This window comes from Eriocheir sinensis, chromosome 4, assembly GCF_024679095.1.
Source record: "Eriocheir sinensis breed Jianghai 21 chromosome 4, ASM2467909v1, whole genome shotgun sequence".
Lineage (NCBI taxonomy): Eukaryota > Metazoa > Arthropoda > Malacostraca > Decapoda > Varunidae > Eriocheir > Eriocheir sinensis.
In genome coordinates this window covers 12,582,024-12,599,798 of record NC_066512.1, presented here as the reverse complement: position 1 = coordinate 12,599,798, position 17,775 = coordinate 12,582,024, and the positions used below count along the sequence as shown (strand labels likewise).

Below are 17,775 nucleotides of genomic sequence, written 5' to 3'. Positions count from 1 at the left end.
AAGAGACACAATAAGGTGTGAATAACGACTTACCTGGTACCTTGCGTTCGTTCAGGCCTACCTAAGGCTGAAGCCACCCAGCACAGGGCTTGATCCCTATGCAGGTCGCCACGTGGAGGTGACCACGACACACAAAGGTTCACGCTATACGCTATACCACAAGGACACTCGCAAGAGCGCAACCACAAGCACACACAGGCACACAAAGATTAACTGAGATAGCATGTACAACTATGTACAAACTTTATTACAAAAAAAAAATACTCCACCACACACACCCAGCTGAGCCTACACCGTTCCACGTGCTTGCACAGTACCTAAGCTGACCTGGCTACACTAACGATTGGGGTACTTAGCTTGGTGCGGAGAAGAAAATGAGATGCTGTTGCTGCAGCTAGCGCAACTTGCCCTCGACTGCCTTTGGCTCCTAAGGGGCGCGTGCTCAGCGGTAAATGCGGCCGTCGACGTCAGGGCGGATAACTCGACGCAGCCGAACTGAGAAACCGTGCGTGTTGTGTCCCGCTAGGCAAGGCCCGGGACCCCCAACACGCCAGCAGACGGGAAACCGCGTGGCTACTTCAGGCACCTGGCAAGTCTGCTGCCTTCCTAAAGGGGCTATTACACTGGGCAAATTTTCTGTGGCTCTTCAGTCAAACCACGATTTTCGCTGGCGTGGTTCTCATTTCCGTGGTTTTCTGACGTGTCCACGATCTTCCAAAGCTACGGTAGATTTCACCGAAGGACGATGATATTACTCACCATCATCATCATCAGCAGTAACAAGAAACAAGAAGAGGAAGAAGCTACACCCTACTGTCCCTTCATTCGCACAGCTACGAGTGTTGTTGCCTGGACCAAGGCCTCCGAGGCCACTTTAATTGAGAAATTACGGGACATGCCAGCTTTGAGGGATCCCAGGCATGAATTGTATGCAAAAAAAACTGCATTGAAGGAAGAGCATACACTGGTTTCCTAAGCCTTGTGTCTTTCTTGGCTATAGATCCTTCTAGAGGCCCATAGACGGGGAAGCTTCCAGCACAACAATATGCTCCAGTGTAATAGCCCTTAAGGGGTCAGTTTCAGGTTTACTCAACAAATAGTTTTCTGCGAAAAAATTCCGTAGAATTATAGAAAGCATGGCCTTTTTAACGGTATACTAACATATATGTACGTAGATGAATTGAGTCGGAAAAATGTTTTATTATCCGAATTTACCGCGCCAGCGCGTCTTGGAACACTGAGCTCTCATGCGCATACGCGTGGTACTCTTAGCAGAAAAATCACCCAAAATTGTTTTTTTCCCGATTTTTAAAAATTATCTACAACACTCGCTCATTCCTAGTTGGCAACTCTGGATCGTGAGTCAGAGCCACGGGGTGCTATCTGCTTCCTCACACGTCTCAGCTATCAACCCGCCTTTGTCACGTGTAGGTATACAGCATTTCCCTGCAGAAATCTCGCAGTTTTCGTGCTTGAAAACTTGCCACGACCTTCTAAGAAGGCCCAGAGGAGGATAGAATGCGTTATAGCTGCCAGGAGGAGGCAGCTAGAGACTCGAGGAACCTCTACAGCCACTACAACATCCGAGCCTGGTGTTGAGGGGGAGCTGACACCTCCTGATACCCCCATCAAGAATGGATGAATCCTAGTAAAAGAAGAGGACCGGATGCCAGGGAGTAATACTTTATGCAGAAAACTCTCTGAGACCTATACATACAACCTCCAGCACCGTTCATACAAAGTCATATAGATCACGAGGTGAAGATTCGTTTTAGTACCATACCAGTATTTCATTACCTACCTTATGAAACATCACTAGCTTTTCATATATCTTTTCTACAAACGTTCAACAATCATGGAAACGCTTTCAAAATCCAATTCAAGGACTATTTATTGTTGAAAATAGGGGAAAATATTCACGAAAGCGCCGCCGCCGCAGCCGCAAAATATCTCGCAGAGGTTTTAGGGTGGGGAAGCACCGGTACCAGATTGCTCGGTACCGGTACCAAGACGACCACTCGGCACTGGTTGGTACCGGTAATCATCATTCTACTCGGCCTCGGTACGGTACCGAGTGCCGAGTAATCATGATCACTCGGTACTGACTATTGCCACTAGTTCGGTCCCGGTTGGATCTTAGTGATGCTCGCCAGTCGCCATGCGGTATGGGCCCTGTGGAGGCGAATTAAGCCTTGAATGTTGTGCTGGCTGCTGAGTCACTGCCTCGCTGACCGTCTTCCCAAGTTCCCACCATTTTTTCCTGCTTTTTGTTTCCATCATAGTTCCCGTCTCCATTATTTTATTATTGGATTTATTTATTGGCTTTATTGGATAATTCTTCATTTCCGATTCTTTTTTTTTAGGTTGCTCATGTCCGATTCTTTTTTTTTTTTTTAGGTTGCTAATATATATTGTTATTGTTATTAGACTATGATCGAGTACAAACATAATAACTATACATGCTATTTTTTTATAGGAAAAATAAATATTCACTTCATTCAGAGAGAGAGAGAGAGATGCAGGTCGTGCAGAAGGAATCGGATCTTGGAGTCACTATCAGCAGTGACCTAAAACACGCAAAGCACTGTAAAAAAAAGCATATAACAAAGCCAACACTATGCTCGGGTTTATTTCAAGAAACTTCGAATGCAAGACGCCGGAAGTAATGTTATCTTTATATAACTCGAGGGCAAGACCTCGCCTCGAATGTGCAGTGCAGTTCTGGTCCCTAATTACAGGAAGGACATAGAATTATTAGAAAGAATCCAGTGACGCGCTACGAAGATATCTTCATTCTTTATTTTTACATCTTACATAGTGCAATTAAATACAAATATATCGATGAGCGGGCGGCGGCCCGCCGCTGGCAGACAATGCCTACTAAGCATGCAGTGTTGTATTACAGTGCCTTCTTGAACACTGTGGTTCGCTCCCTGAGCCACTGTGGCTAGCACGCGCCAGCGCCTATAGTACACGCAGTTCGTTCTACTCTCACGGACTGCAGCGGCCCTGGCACATGCTGCGCCCTCGCTCCTCAACCTGCTGTGGCCCTGGCATGCTGGCAGCTAGCGCCTTCACACGTAGTTCCCTCGACGCTCTCTCGGACTGCCGTGGCCCCCGCCGCGTTTACGCCAGTGCCTTTTGCCCATCTCCACGCCGTTCAACTTCACCATGCCTGACGACGACAACTCTTCCTCTGCAACAGCGGTATCCTTCAGAGCACCACTCTTCTGCCCAGGACCCGTCTACGTGGTTCGGATTTTGGAATGCGGCTTCAAGCCTTCCAGGATCTTTTAACCAGCCAACCACCCAACCCACGCAGCCCAGCTTACGCAGCCCAACTTACCCAGCCCAACCCCTCGCTGCTCAACCCCTAGCTTCTCAACTCGCTGCTCAACTCACCTCAGCTCGACTCACTGCAGCTGAACACAACGCGCAACTCACTTCAGCTCGACTCACCGTAGCTGTCCTCACCGCGTAACTCATCTCAGCTCGATTCACCGTTGCTGTCCTCATCGCGCAACTCACCTCAGCTCGACTCACCGTAACTGTTCTCACTGCGCTACTCACCTCAGCTCGACTCACCGTAGCTGTCCTCACTGCGCTAATCACCTCAGCTCGATTCACCGTAGCTGTCCTCACCGCGCAACTCACCGCGCAACACAATGCATCTCAGCGCAACTCACCGCGCACCTCAACGCAACTCAACTCAGCGCAACTCACCGCGCAACGCAACTCAACTCTACGCAACGCACCACCAGCTACACTCTCTGTACCACAGCGCCCCCGCACCAGGGAGGATTTCGTTCCTCCTTTCTCGTCACTGGGGGGGAGGATCAGTAGCAGCCACCTCTGAAAGCCGTGTCCTCTGCTTCCCCGATGACCCAAGAAAATGTGGCGCTGCAGCACAGACTCATTAAATGTACTCGTGTGCAATGTTTTCGTCTCCCCTCGTCTTGTATCTCCTGTGCCGTCTATGTATTTTCATTGTCGCGGTCTCGTCTCCCTGTTGTCCAGTGTTCCATCATCAATGTTAACTTCTCTTGTTACAAGTTTATCTTCTACTGTCTGTCCTCGTCCTCCTATTGTTAACTCATACATATTGTTTATTACATACACTCACATTCCAATGTCATTCACACTACACTACATCTTCACAAACACATATACACTCAACCACCTCTTTTATGTGTCTTGTATATGTCAGTGACCTGTGAGATTTTTGTCAATAAAGCAACCCTGACGGATATTGCCTTTCTCTATCCGTGAATCAATTAGCACTCAGAACACTCGCTACTACCAACAAGCTCTCGCCTCCTCGTCCTGCGGGTTCTCTGTGGGCTGCTGTCTGAGCTGGGCCGTGGTGGGTCAGTGCAGCAGGTAATGGACCAGGGGGCGATGGACGACTGCTTCGCAGTGCTCACATTGCCGGCCCACGAAGTCGTTTCTCATCTCCTGGAGCGCGCGGTAGCCAAGCCGAAGGCGGTGCAGCATGACCTGGTCCGCCTAGCCCGCTCCCGGCCGGGAGGAAAGGGCTGGTGGTCAGTGGCCCTGGCGTACCAGGCCCCCTGCCGCGAGTACCGCTCAACCTGTCTGTGCAGGTCCTCTGCGGAGCTGGCGGCAGCGCGTCTGGCCTGCACTTTAGCCTGCTGCAGGCTGGGCAGGACAGTGCTGGTTACGGCTGGCATGATGGTGGCTGCACGGGCTGCGTCATCTGCCTCGTTCCCACGCAGGACTACGTGGCTGGGCATCCAGTTGAGTTTGATGTCCCTCCCCTGTGCGGCGATGCCCTGGGTGAGGCCCAACATGGCGGCGACGAGCCGCACGTTGTCAGCTGTTGGATGCCATTGCTGCAGGACCTGCAGGGAGGAGGGGGAGTCTGTGTGCAGCACGACAGGCCCCTCCCGGTGCTGCAGGTCATGCTCCAGGGCATGCTTGGTGGACATCAGCTCGGTTTGTAAGGTGGAGCAGTGATCTGGTGTCCTCCACGACAGCGTCTCTCCTCCGGTGACAACCGCCGCGCCTGTAGCGCCTCTCTCTGGGTCGATTGAGCCGTCGGTGTAGTAGACACCACAGCTCCCTGCGTTGGCCTGGGCCACCACCATGAGCGCGTGTTGCAAGAGTTCCCCCTCTGTACAGCACCTTGCTGGCAGGCAGCTCTCTTATGATGATCTCGGCGGTGGGGTGCTTCCAAGGAGGTGGTGCGATTAGTTTGCGGCTGGAAGGTCTTTTCCCTCCCGCCTCATGTGGTCGAGATGGGGTAGGGGGCCGACAGCCTCAGCCACCTTCAACAGCCAGGTCTTGCCGGTGAACAGGTCCCGCCTCTGTGGCAAGACTCTGCAGAGCTCCTCATGCCACCGACTCCTGTCTTGGTGGAGGACCTTGGCCACTCGGCAGGCAGCGATCAGAACCCTGCTGGCCAGGGCACAAGGCAGGTCTCGCTCTGCATTACATCTGTTGACGCTACGAAGATGATTCCACCCTTGAGAGTCCTGCCGTATGAAGAACGACTCAGGCGACTTAACATTTTCACGCTGGAAAACAGACGCCTACGGGGGGATATGATTTAGGTCTTCAAGTACCTAAAGAACTTCAGTAACGTCGACCACTCCAAGCTCTTTGAGCTACAGACCAACTCAAGTACTAGAAACAACGTCCTCCACATTCAAGCGAAGCGATGTAACACAGACATTGGTAGGAATTTCTTCTCTAACCGAGTCATACGCCATTGGAACGACCTCCCTGCTGAAGTAATAAGTGCAGAAACCATCAACTCCTCCAGAAATCGCATCGATCGTCACCTGTGAGAACAGGAGTGAACTGAAAATACGCACGGAAATGCCTTTAACTGCTCTGCAGGCACCAAGTGACTCAGGCAGATCACGGCGCTACAGCAGGCAACCTCGTAATGAGCCAATAGGCTTTCTGTTGCCTGTCATTCCATGTTTCCTCTTCCTCCTCCTTCGATGAAAGCCTCTGACAGGGTACCACTCGGGAGACTTCTTTGGAAGTTAGAGGAGACACTAACCGCGTGGATAAGATATTGGCTTACCGGTAAACAACGTCCAAGAGTGGACAGTCTCATGAATGGCTGCATGCCTGTTACCAGCAAACTATCGCAAAGGCGATAGTACTACTATAAAGAAAATTTAAAAAAAGTTGTTCACTTAAGCTAGATTCCTGGCGCCTAGGCAGGTTGGAAAGGTTGCAGCTGATTGGCTGCACCGCTCTCCCGCTAACACTCATGTCGGACCACATCTTGCATGCTCTAGTGAGACATGTTTCTATATTATATGCCATAGCTCACCTCATATACGAGATAGCCAGTTTTGGTTGACACCATCAGACTCAGCAGTGACTGTAGAAACTCGACAAAACAAAAAAGAAAATGGTATTACGGTGAGTTGAACTGAGAAGATGTTGAAAAAATGTTTATAACATATTTTAATTATGCTCACTATTTTCAACAGTTGTTCATTGACTGCAGAAATATATTATTACGTTACGTAGGAAAATCTCGCGTGAACACGATAGTGTGTTCAGAGTGCAGATAAAGCTCCACATATTGAAAATATAGAGTTATTTATAGCAACATGTCACTCCCCGCAACAATCACGGCGCGCGCGACACTCATCTTTTGTTTTTTAACATAATCACGCAGCGTGTCGCGCGCGCTGCGGTGGTTGCGGCGGGTGACATGTTGCTATAAATAACTCTGTGTTTTCAATCAACGTTGCATTCTGATCACACTATCGTGTTCTGAAGGTACAATATGTAATACATTCTGCAGTCAATGAAATAAGTAAAACATGTCATAAACATTTAACATCTCGATTCAATAATGTAATTACATCTGCAGTCAATGAACAGGCTGTTGAAACAGCGAGCATAAATGTAAACATATCTATAAACATTTATCTTCACAGTTCAGCTCATCATGTTTTCATTTTCTTTATTTGTTTTTGTCAATTTTTTAGAAATACATCTTGATTCTGCAGTCACTGCTGGAGTCTGATGGTGTCAGCAAAACTGGCTATTTCGTATGTGGTGAGCTATGGCATGTAATAAAAGAAACATTTCCTCTGAGCATGCAAAGATGTGAACCCGACATGATGTCTGCGAGAGGCAAGGCAACAATCAACTGCAAACACCAACCTGCTGAAGCGCCGGAATGCAAGCTTAAGTGAACCTACTATAATACTAGTAATAATAATAATAATAATAATAATAATAATAATAATAATAATAACAATAATACCCCTTCGCCCCTTCACCCCTCTCCTGTACAGGGTGGGCGGGGCTGCCGCTGATGGCGGTGCTCTGCCTGGCGGTTGGGTTCGCGGGCACTCGGCTGGGCATGTGCTGGGTGTTGCTGGAGCACCGCTGGCCGCAGTACCGCGCGCCCTGCCGCCAACCTTACCCGGCCATCGCCCGCCGCGCCCTCGGCATCCCGGGACAGTGAGTACCGGCATAGCGGGGGTATACGTAGCATTGTCTTCATTTTCTTTTGAAAGCTAAAAACAGTTTTCATTTAGTATAATTCAAGTATGAAACTTTGTTCCGTTATTTTAGTAAAGAACTTTCTATTACCTTAGTTTATTTCTGTTGATTAATTTTTTTTTTCATTTATTTGGCGTCATTTGTTTAAGCACGTCAAGTCAGTTTTGTTAAGATAAGAACATAAGAACGTAAGGAGTCTGCAAGTGGACGGTTGGCCTTTACAAGGCAGCTCCTGTACTCTTAACCCCACCTTACCTCACTATCCATGACTTTATCCCACCTTTTCCTGAATGTATTTATGGTATTGTCACCCACAACATGGCTGCCAAGCCTATTCCATTCATTCACCACTCTATTGGTAAACCAATTCTTGCCGATGTCTTTGTTGATCTGAATTTATCTAACTGAAAAACATTGCTACGTGTCCTACTTGGTTCTTTTACAACCAAAACCCTATTGACATCCCCTTTATTGAAGCCCTTCATCCATTTATAGACTTCGATCAGGTCTCCTCGCAACCTTCGCCTTTCTAGAGAGTGTAGATTCAAATGCTTTTCAGTTATTAAGTTAATTATCTGCCCGTTGAACTTCAGCTATAATTTTGACCTGTGTCTTTCTCCAAGGTATAGTGACCATTGGAAAAAAACGAGCTCCTAGTTAAGAATCCGCTGGCCTGGATTCGATTCTGGCCTGGGACAGTCGGCGCCCAGCTCATCCAGCTGTTCCTACTAGTCCAAGAGTATTAGTTAAAACCCGGAAATATGAGGGAACAATCTTAAATTTTCAAGATAGTTAAAAAAAATATGTAGAATCACATATTAAAAGTCCCTGAAATTCCCTTTGTGCTTCTTCTAAAATCCAAGATGGTGCCCAAAATGGCTGCTGTTACAATATTTCTCAATAACTGCTTCCAAACAGGTTAGAAACACGAACAAAGTGTCTTAATATATGTTTTAAAGTATTGGAAACAATATATTATTTACAAGTTACATATAATGGGAATATTTAATATGCCCAAATCAAAATGAATAATTTGTTGAAATTGTTATTTTTACAGCTTCGCTTCCAAGCAAATATCGAAATCAAATGACAGTCACACACCGCTCATATGGATCGTCAACGTTATGCAAACAGAAAATAAGTGCACGCCAGATAACTATCATTAGGACTTGGTGTTAGTTCTCATTGATGATTACAATAATGAATTAAGCACAGAGAAAACCGTGACAATAAGACACAACTCTCAGAATGGTTTATTATTTTTGTTGAGTCCTCGTTATTTACTCTTGTTTTCACCTATGTAAGACAATACAAACCTTCCTTAATCATTTATATGCCTTCTACATGGTTAAATACCCTCCTAAATATCGTAAAATAAGAAGAAAAAAATGTACTGGAGCGATGTGGATCATATTACTTACCTGGATCATTTTCCTATTTTGGGAGAAAAAGGGAAGGCACAACATCGGCCTTTAGTGATCTTGTTGCCTGTGGAAACTTGCTGATCAGCTTCCTCTTGATAATGTAGTGCTGTGTGTAGTCTGTCGCCTTGAAATGACTTGAACAAACTCTGGCAGTATCTGGATTTACTTATCATTTCGACTACATGCTTGAATCCACTGCCTGCCTAAGGACTTTGTCTTCGGAAAACGATAAAACCGAAGCTTTCCTAGCTTTTTACACCTGTTATTGTTATTACAGCCGCAAACAGCACACCTTGTCATTGTTCACAGCAAGAAACCTCAATCCAGTGGCGCCGCAATACACGTGTGGGTCTCCAGTGACGTCTCTGTTTACATGTGACGTCACGAGCGCGGTGCATTGTGGGAAAAAAAACAAGTGCTTAGCGATTTATCCTAATATGTCTATCATCCTTGCGTGTGCTCTCTCAATCCTAAGCGGATTAACATTAATTGCTCTCCTTCTTCTCCACCAAGTGTTCTCTAATTCTTATCCTACTCCGCCCAACAGGTGTGCTTTAATTGCTTCCACCAAATTCCTTCCACACTCTCCATCTTCCCCGTGGTCTGAGATTTTTCCTTAACAATATCTTATACTAAAATCTAATACACACAAGAACAAGAATATAGAAATGTATAATAATACAGCAATGTATTACACACACACACACACACACACACACACACACACACACACACACACACACACACACACACACACACACATGAAGGAGTAACAATGTTTGAATCATCCTCACGTAAGTTGCAATATATATATATATATATATATATATATATATATATATATATATATATATATATATATATATATATATATATATATATATATATATATATATATATATGAACAAGGGAAGGGGGGGGGGGGCGTGACGATTTCTTAGATATCAATAGGGGGTATAATGTAAAAAAAAGTTTGGGAACCACTGCCCTACACTCTCCGTACCTTTCCTGTCATGCCCCACTGTCTACCCCCAGTTTCCCTCGCTTCCACCCATTTCTTATTTTCCTACTTTCCTTCCTGCCTCATCCCTTCTTAACCCTCTCCTTCGGATAATTTGCCATTCTTCAAACTAAGCTCATTTCCCGTCAGCCATCCACAACTCCCCTTTCCTTCTATCTCCGATCGCTTATCCTCACTTCATCACTTTTTATTTGCTTCATCCGGTCTGCAGGGAACAGAAGGGAAGGCGAGTTCGTCAACAAGGGCTCTGTGTTTGGAAGGGAAAGGCGGTGGTGTGTTCAGGCGCTGCGGTGTGAGTGTGGTGTTTGTTCGGTGACTTAGATGGGTCTTGGAGTGTTTGTTTGTCGGTTGCCTTACTTATGTAAACCCCGTGTGTGTGTGTGTGTGTGTGTGTGTGTGTGTGTGTGTGTGTGTGTGTGTGTGTGTGTGTGTCAAAATAACTTGATGTTCACTAAGCCTACCTTGTTGCTTCCTACGCTTAGGGCTGTTCACCAGTTCGTACGCATCATGCCAAATAGCATTCATTTCCGACAAGAAAGAACTGTTTTGAAAAAGAAACTATTTTCAAGGGACTGAGAAGTATACGTACTTTATCTATTTTTATACATGCTTTATTTTTCAGAGCCGCTGCATTCTTGTGCAGTCCTAATTGGAAGACGCGTATGAACTGGCAAACATTCCCTACCTTTCTTTCCTCCTAGGTGGGTGGTGGTGGTGGCCCAGACTCTGACGCTGGTGGGGGTGACGGCGGTGGTGCTTATCCTAACCGGGGACCTCCTGGCCTCCCTGGCGACTCCCCTGCTCTCCCCCTGCCTCTGCACTGGGGTCGTGGCATGCCTGCTGCTCCCCGCGTCTTGGCTGGCCACACCGAAGGATTTTTGGTGAGGTGCTAAAGGGAGTGATCAAAAGTTGGGGGCCGTACGCTGATTCTGAGCGTATCCTCATCTTCGTTATACTGGCCCTTGAGTCTTTGGCGGGAAATAACCCATTACCCTGGGACACAGGTCCAGTGTGACATTTGAGTTAGCCTATAGTAGCAGGTAAAAGTGGAGTAGTGGACGGAGGGAGATTGCAAGAATAAGAACTAGCAGGGATAATACAAGGTGAAAAGAAAAAGAAATAACATTGCATAGACGTGGGGAGCGCGACGACTGGCCGGGCCGGGACTCAAACCTGTGCCCGTGGATTCAAAGTTAGGCGTTCTAACCAATTTATCACGAGGCGGTGGCGGTGGTGGTGGTGGTGATGGTTGTGTGTATTACTCTAATAGCTAATGATTTTTGCTTCGATACACTATTAGTGTTTATTATGTGATATTGACAGTAGTATACGTAAATGGTAGAAGTAGTAGTAGTCAAGAATGTATTCTTGCCCGCGCTGGTGAAATCTCATGCTTTAGGGGAGGAGGAGAGGGATATGCCAGCACTTTCTCCAAGACTGGGTGGAATGGGGATCACCAACCCTGAGAAGCTGGCTGATAAGGAGAACCAAAACTCCATCAGCCTTACCAGATCCCTCATCAACAGGATCATCGCTCAGGAGGCGGAGGGCGAAATAGATCAGACAGAAATAAAAGAAATCAAAAGAAAAATGTCAGAAGAAAGGCAACAGGCCCAAAAAGACGAGCTGGACCGTCTTACACACCACCTGTCCACAGAAATGGGTAGAAAAATCCACACAGCACAGGAGGCAGGCGCCTCTAACTGGCTAACGTCATTACCAATCAGAGCAAAAGGCTTCAGCCTCAACAAACAAGTATTTGTCGACGCTGTTGCTCTGAGATATGGATAGCCGATTTAGGGGCTGCCTGATCTCTATGCATGTGGATCACCAAATGATATCACTCACACCATGACATGTAAAAAGGGAGGCTTCGTCTGTATTCGACACGATGAAGTGAAGGATCTGACAGCCAGCATGCTCGGGGAGGTATACCAAGACGTCACTACCGAGCCGGCACTGCTTCCCCTGGACGGCGAACACCTTCGGTACAGGACGGCCAATACCTCACATGAGGCACAGGTTGATGTAAGTGCCCGTGGATTCTGGGTGCGCGGACAGTAGGCGTTCATGGACATCCGCATATTCGACCCGATGGCTGCCTGTCACCGTGAGCTGCCACTGGAAGCCGCCCACCACAGGAACGAGCAGGAGAAGACAAGGGCATACGGTGAAAGAATTCAACATGTAGATCAGGGCAGCTTCACCCCCCTCGTCTTCACCACATCCGGCGGGATGGGTCCCTGGGCCCGATGCTTCTACGCACGACTCGCGGAACTGATCTCAGAAAAAAAGCATCGGCCAAGGAGCCACGTTGTAGCCTGGATGAGGTGTCGCCTCTCGTCTCTTTGCTCAGGTCGGCCATCCTATGTCTCAGGGGCACCAGACACTCTGGCCCAAAAGCCACCAACATCTCCAATATGGACTATGAGGCCACAGTGGTGGAGAGTGACATTAGGGTGGGTCGGGAGTGACATGAGTTGGGAAGGAAAGGGGGATCTAGACGCAGTAAATGATAGGGTGTTATGTATAGATTTAGTGCTAAGTAGTATTAGTGATATGGTTGGATGCCACAGTCATTACCGAACAGAGTTCGGGCTAATGACCTCCAAGCTATGGAGCCCTCCATGATTATGTGTCGGGAAAATAAACATGGGTTGAGGTATCTTTAATGTAGTAGTAGCAATAGTAGTAGTAGTAGTAGTAATTGTTGATGTTGATTGCTGATGATGATACGACTGAAAATGATAATAATGATGATAATGATAATATTGTCAAAATAAGCACCAGCAAAGGAACCACAACAACGGTGATCTTCCCAACAGGTTCGTCTCCGTGGCAGGTGTAGTGGTGACGGTGCTGCAGTGTGTGGTGGTGGTGGTGACGACGGCGCTGGAAGGCACACCATCTCCCGACCCCTCCATCACCACCAACACTACCTTCACAAACACCACCAACACCACCATCACGATCTATCCTTTCTACACGTCCCCGTCCCTCTCCTCCTTCTTCCTCGGCTTCGGAACCATCCTCTTCTCCTTCGGGGGCGCCTCCACCTTCCCCACCATCCAGAACGACATGGAGGACAGGACTCGCTTCCCTGTCAGTGTCACCATCGCCTTCCTCGGTAGGACACAACCCTTTGCCTTCCCACATATCCAAAAAGATCATGTAGGCTTTCCTCCCTCACTTAATGGGTCAAGTTTTAGAGGCTGACTCACAAAGATAAAGATAGTGGGCACATAGTTAATAGGTCTGGGTGATAAAAAAGGAGTAGGTGTAAACTTTATAGTGAAGGGCTGTGAAGGATTTAATGGGTAGAGTGGAGTATGTACTGTAGTGTGATTGAGTGTGGATGATTCAGTGCGCAGAGTGGAGTATGTACATGATTCAGAAGGCAAAGATGGACAGAGAAGGCTTTGAAATGGGCATAGATGTCTGTGCTGGTGGAGGAGATGGAGATGGATGACTAGATGGGTAGAGGAAATGTGTGTGTGGATGAATGGGATGGTTAGTAGTAGTGGCAAGAATATGGATTAGGATTAAGCGTGGGTGACTTTGTTGGTGGAAGGAGATGGAGGTTACATGAGTCTGGATGGATGACTGTATGACTAAGTGGAAGAATATGGATCAGGTGAGTTCATATGGCGGGGCAGGAAGAGGAGGGGAGAGGAAAGGTGTTGGGTCAGGGCATGGTCGGTGCGGTTGGGACAGGCGGGAAGAGGAGGCTGGGTAAGAGGAATAATTATGCAAGTCAGACAAACACAAGAGGAAAAGGGAAACTGGATGGCCAAAGCTTGTTATGTTGCGGGCATGGAGTCCAGGGTCACGGGGCGTGTTGTGGTTGGTTATTAGCAAGCTGAAGAGGATCTATTGAGCTTTAATTAAAACGAGGGGCGAGCTGTGGAAGTTAATATCTCTCTCTCTCTCTCTCTCTCTCTCTCTCTCTCTCTCTCTCTCTCTCTCTCTCTCTCTCTCTCTCTCTCTCTCTCTCTCTCTCTCTCTCTCTCTCTCTCTCTCTCTCTCTCTCTCTCTCTCTCTCTCTCTCTCTCTCTCTCTCTCTCTCTCTCTCTCTCTCTCTCTCTCTCTCTCTCTCTCTCTCTCTCTCTCTCTCTCTCTCTCTCTCTCTCTCTCTCTCTCTCTCTCTCTCTCTCTCTCTCTCTCTCTCTCTCTCTCTCTCTCTCTCTCTCTCTCTCTCTCTCTCTCTCTCTCTCTCTCTCTCTCTCTCTCTCTCTCTCTCTCTCTCTCTCTCTCAGTCATTCAGGCACTGTAAAAACCGTTGACAGGGGTAGGATATGTGTCTTCAGGTCCACGTGCCCAGTAACATCCTGCTGGCGGTTTCAGGGCGGCCGTGACAACTGTGAGGGTCTTTCTCTTCGTCCACCTGCTCTTCGCCTTCATCATCCTCCTCAACCCGGTGGCCCAAGGCGCGGAGGAGCTGCTCGGCGTTCCTCATGGTGAGCATAAAAAGCCGAGGCTGTTTTGAACCTCCTCCTATTAGGGACACAAAATATTTACTGTGTCACAACCGCCTTCACTTTTTCTTTCCATGTGACGTGAGGCGAAGTTAATTTTGTGTCTTTTATATTTTCTTAGCGAGTGTTCATCTCTCGCTCTCCCTCGCCCGCCCTATCTGTGAATTGATTAGGCAATGCCTTTTGTGGCTCTGCTTTTGCTGTTGCTGTTGTTGCCATCTTTAGTTGAAGAGGAGGAAAGGGGACGATGATTCTCTAGTTCTTTCCATTATCTCTTCTTTTATTTCTTTTCCTCTTCCATTTTCCTCATTTTTGTGTTCCTCTAATGCATGAAATATTTGTCTCGCAGAGTAAGTTTACCGTTTCCTACCGTTTCTTCTTCCAGTCCTCTGTCTCTTTTTCTGCTTCGACTCAAGAGATTTGTATGTGGAAAGAATTTTGAAAACATTCTTCCTCCTTCCAATTCTCTTCCGCCTCGATTACTCCTCGTGCTCCTCATTTTATTTTGCGTCCGCTATATGTTTTTTCTTCTTTACTCTGTCTTTCCACATAATATTTGTTTACCATTGTGGAAGAGGAGGGAAACTTAATAACCTTCTTCTCAATATCCCTCTTTTGCTTTCTCCTCCTTTTTCCTCATACGCCTAGAAAAATATTTGCCTGTCCTGGAAAGAGATGAGGCTTGGGAGGACATAATAAGCTTCACCCTTCACTTCCTCTTCTTCTTTCCCCTCCTCCTTCCTCCCCTTTAAAAACACTATTTAACTTCTCGTCATAAGCGTCCATAAACACGAGCCTAAGACCCAAACAGTCCCGAGCAGTTATCTGCATTTGCCCTCCTTTTCATTCCCTCATTATCACGTCATCTGTAAAATGTAAATCTTTTACAATATGAAATGAGAAGAAAAACACATCTCAAGACATTCTAATTGAAATTCAGTGCGTTCTCTCTCTCTCTCTCTCTCTCTCTCTCTCTCTCTCTCTCTCTCTCTCTCTCTCTCTCTCTCTCTCTCGTGGTAATTCCTTCATAGCTTCATTAAAACTTGTGCGTCTTGGATCTCCCACTCCCTGAGCGGCGCGTGTTGTCCCCGCCGAGCAGAGCAGCGGCACGAAGTTCATTGACACGGAGGAGAAAATATTTTGAACCGAATATTTGAAAAGTACATTCTTGGACATCAGCGTCTGGCAAAAGAACATGACGGTTTTTTTTCTGTGCGTGTATACACACACACACGCGTACATTCTCTCTCTCTCTCTCTCTCTCTCTCTCTCTCTCTCTCTCTCTCTCTCTCTCTCTCTCTCTCTCTCTCTCTCTCTCTCTCTCTCTCTCTCTCTCTCTCTCTCTCTCTCTCTCTCTCTCTCTCTCTCTCTCTCTCTCTCTCTCTCTCTCTCTCTCTCTCTCTCTCTCTCTCAGATGGGAGATGCCCTTTAACGTAGACAAGTGCCAGGTCCTTCAAGTCGGAACAAGAAATAAGAAGTTCGATTACGAAATGCGCGGCGTTAAACTCACAAGCGTTCAATGCGTTAAGGACCTGGGGGTCAAAATCGCGTCAAACCTCAAATTCTCACATCAGTGCATCGATGCAGCAAATAAAGCGAACAGAATGTTGGGCTTCATTAAAAGAAACTTTTTATTCAAGAATAAAGATGTAATACTTCCGCTCTTCAATAGTTTAGTCAGACCCCACTTGGAATATGCGGTACAGTTTTGGTCTCCTCACCATGCAAAGGACATTGCTAAATAAGAAAGTATTCAGCGTCGGGCAATAAAAATGATCCCTTCCTTGTGCAACAAATCCTACGAAGAAAGGCTTTCCACCCTTAACATGTTCTCTCTTGAGAAACGTTGCCTCCGAGGAAAACTGATCGAATGTTTTAAAATTCTTAATGGTTTCACGAATGTAGACAGAACAAAATTGTTTATGATCGATGACACTTTGTGAACGAGGAACAATGGCATAAAACTCAAATGTAGACAAGTAAATTCAGACTGCACCAAATTTTTCTTCACCAACGTTGTAGTGCGAGAATGGAATAAGCTCCCACCGTCAGTGGTCCAATGTAACACGATTGACTCCTTTAAAAACAAGCTCGACCGTCACTTCCTTGAACTTAATATTAACTAGAGTAGAAAAGCAACGTTTTGGAGCCATCTGATTAGTGTAGTTTCACTTAGGTTTAAGGACAGACCACCTAGTCTGGACCATGGTGTCTGTGTGGTCTGATTTTCTATGTAATTCTACGTAATTCTCTCTCTCTCTCTCTCTCTCTCTCTCTCTCTCTCTCTCTCTCTCTCTCTCTCTCTCTCTCTCTCTCTCTCTCTCTCTCTCTCTCTCTCTCTCTCTCTCTCTCTCTCTCTCGGTACAACAACAAACATTGGGTAGTGGTGCTCCAACTATTGTCTCACAATTCAAAGAAAGTAAAAGGCCCAGGATGTTGCAATATGGATCCACAGGTGTGTGAATATATACAGATTAAGCGGGGCTAAGAAAGAGGTGTAGTGCTATTTGGACTTAAACATATTTTATGGTTAAAATTTTTAAGCCTTCTCCCAAAGCACCCCTCGACCCTCGCACCAATTTCTGCTCATGCGCAGTAGCCTGTAACACCGTTGCTATGAAAACGTGGGCTTCACCCATTCTACCAATATATCACCACAATACTGCCTTCCTTACGTGCCAATATATTAAATGCATCACTATCAAGCAATCATCCGCCATATCTTCCGGTTATAAGCACGAGAAGAACCTGTGTAACAAGCATGTCTACAGACTGTTTTCTTTCTCAAACTGCATGGGACGAGCAGCTGAGTCCTGAACCATCTTTGCGGTTTCCAACTAGAAAATTTCTAGACAAGAATTTTCACAAAGCAGATCTGCAGAAGCGATGCCGTGAACGGGGACTAACAAAAGTATGGGTGAACAAGGACAAGCTCATCGACATGATTCTCAAAAACACTCAACCAACTGCTTCAACCTAAGGCATCACTCAGCCAGTTCCCACTTCATTATCTTCAGCCGAGGTGCAACCACTCCACTCTGACGTCACACATCCATCATCTACACCTCCTGACGTCACATACCCTGACGTCACACAGTCGTCATCCACGGATGGCACACAGCCTTCCTGCATCGGCGACGCACAGCTACCCTCCACGGAAGTTGCACAATCAACACAATACTCAACATGTCATGCAGCCACCCCCTAACGACGTCACGCAGCCATCGTCTAATGACGTCACACGAACACCATGCACGACATGCAGCGGCCATCCCCACGCGTCACCCCCCCCCCTACCCTCCCCGCCCCTAGCCTCCGCGACAGGTGGGATCGAGAAGGGATGCATTTAGGCAAG

General features: G+C 46.8%; 1 protein-coding gene across 1 annotated transcript in view; it reads left to right on the top strand.

Moving 5' to 3' along the window:
• Positions 1–7,255: 7,255 nt before the first annotated feature.
• The window catches only part of LOC126982207 (uncharacterized), a gene marked incomplete at its 5' end in the record, with an annotated part of 30,036 nt that continues 19,516 nt past the window's right edge, over positions 7,256–17,775 (top strand). Inside the window, 4 exons of the mRNA XM_050834099.1 lie at positions 7,256–7,458; positions 10,647–10,826; positions 12,771–13,142; positions 14,290–14,402. Coding sequence (XP_050690056.1) covers positions 7,256–7,458; positions 10,647–10,826; positions 12,771–13,142; positions 14,290–14,402 — 868 coding nt within the window. The remainder of the gene's footprint in view (positions 7,459–10,646; positions 10,827–12,770; positions 13,143–14,289; positions 14,403–17,775) is intronic.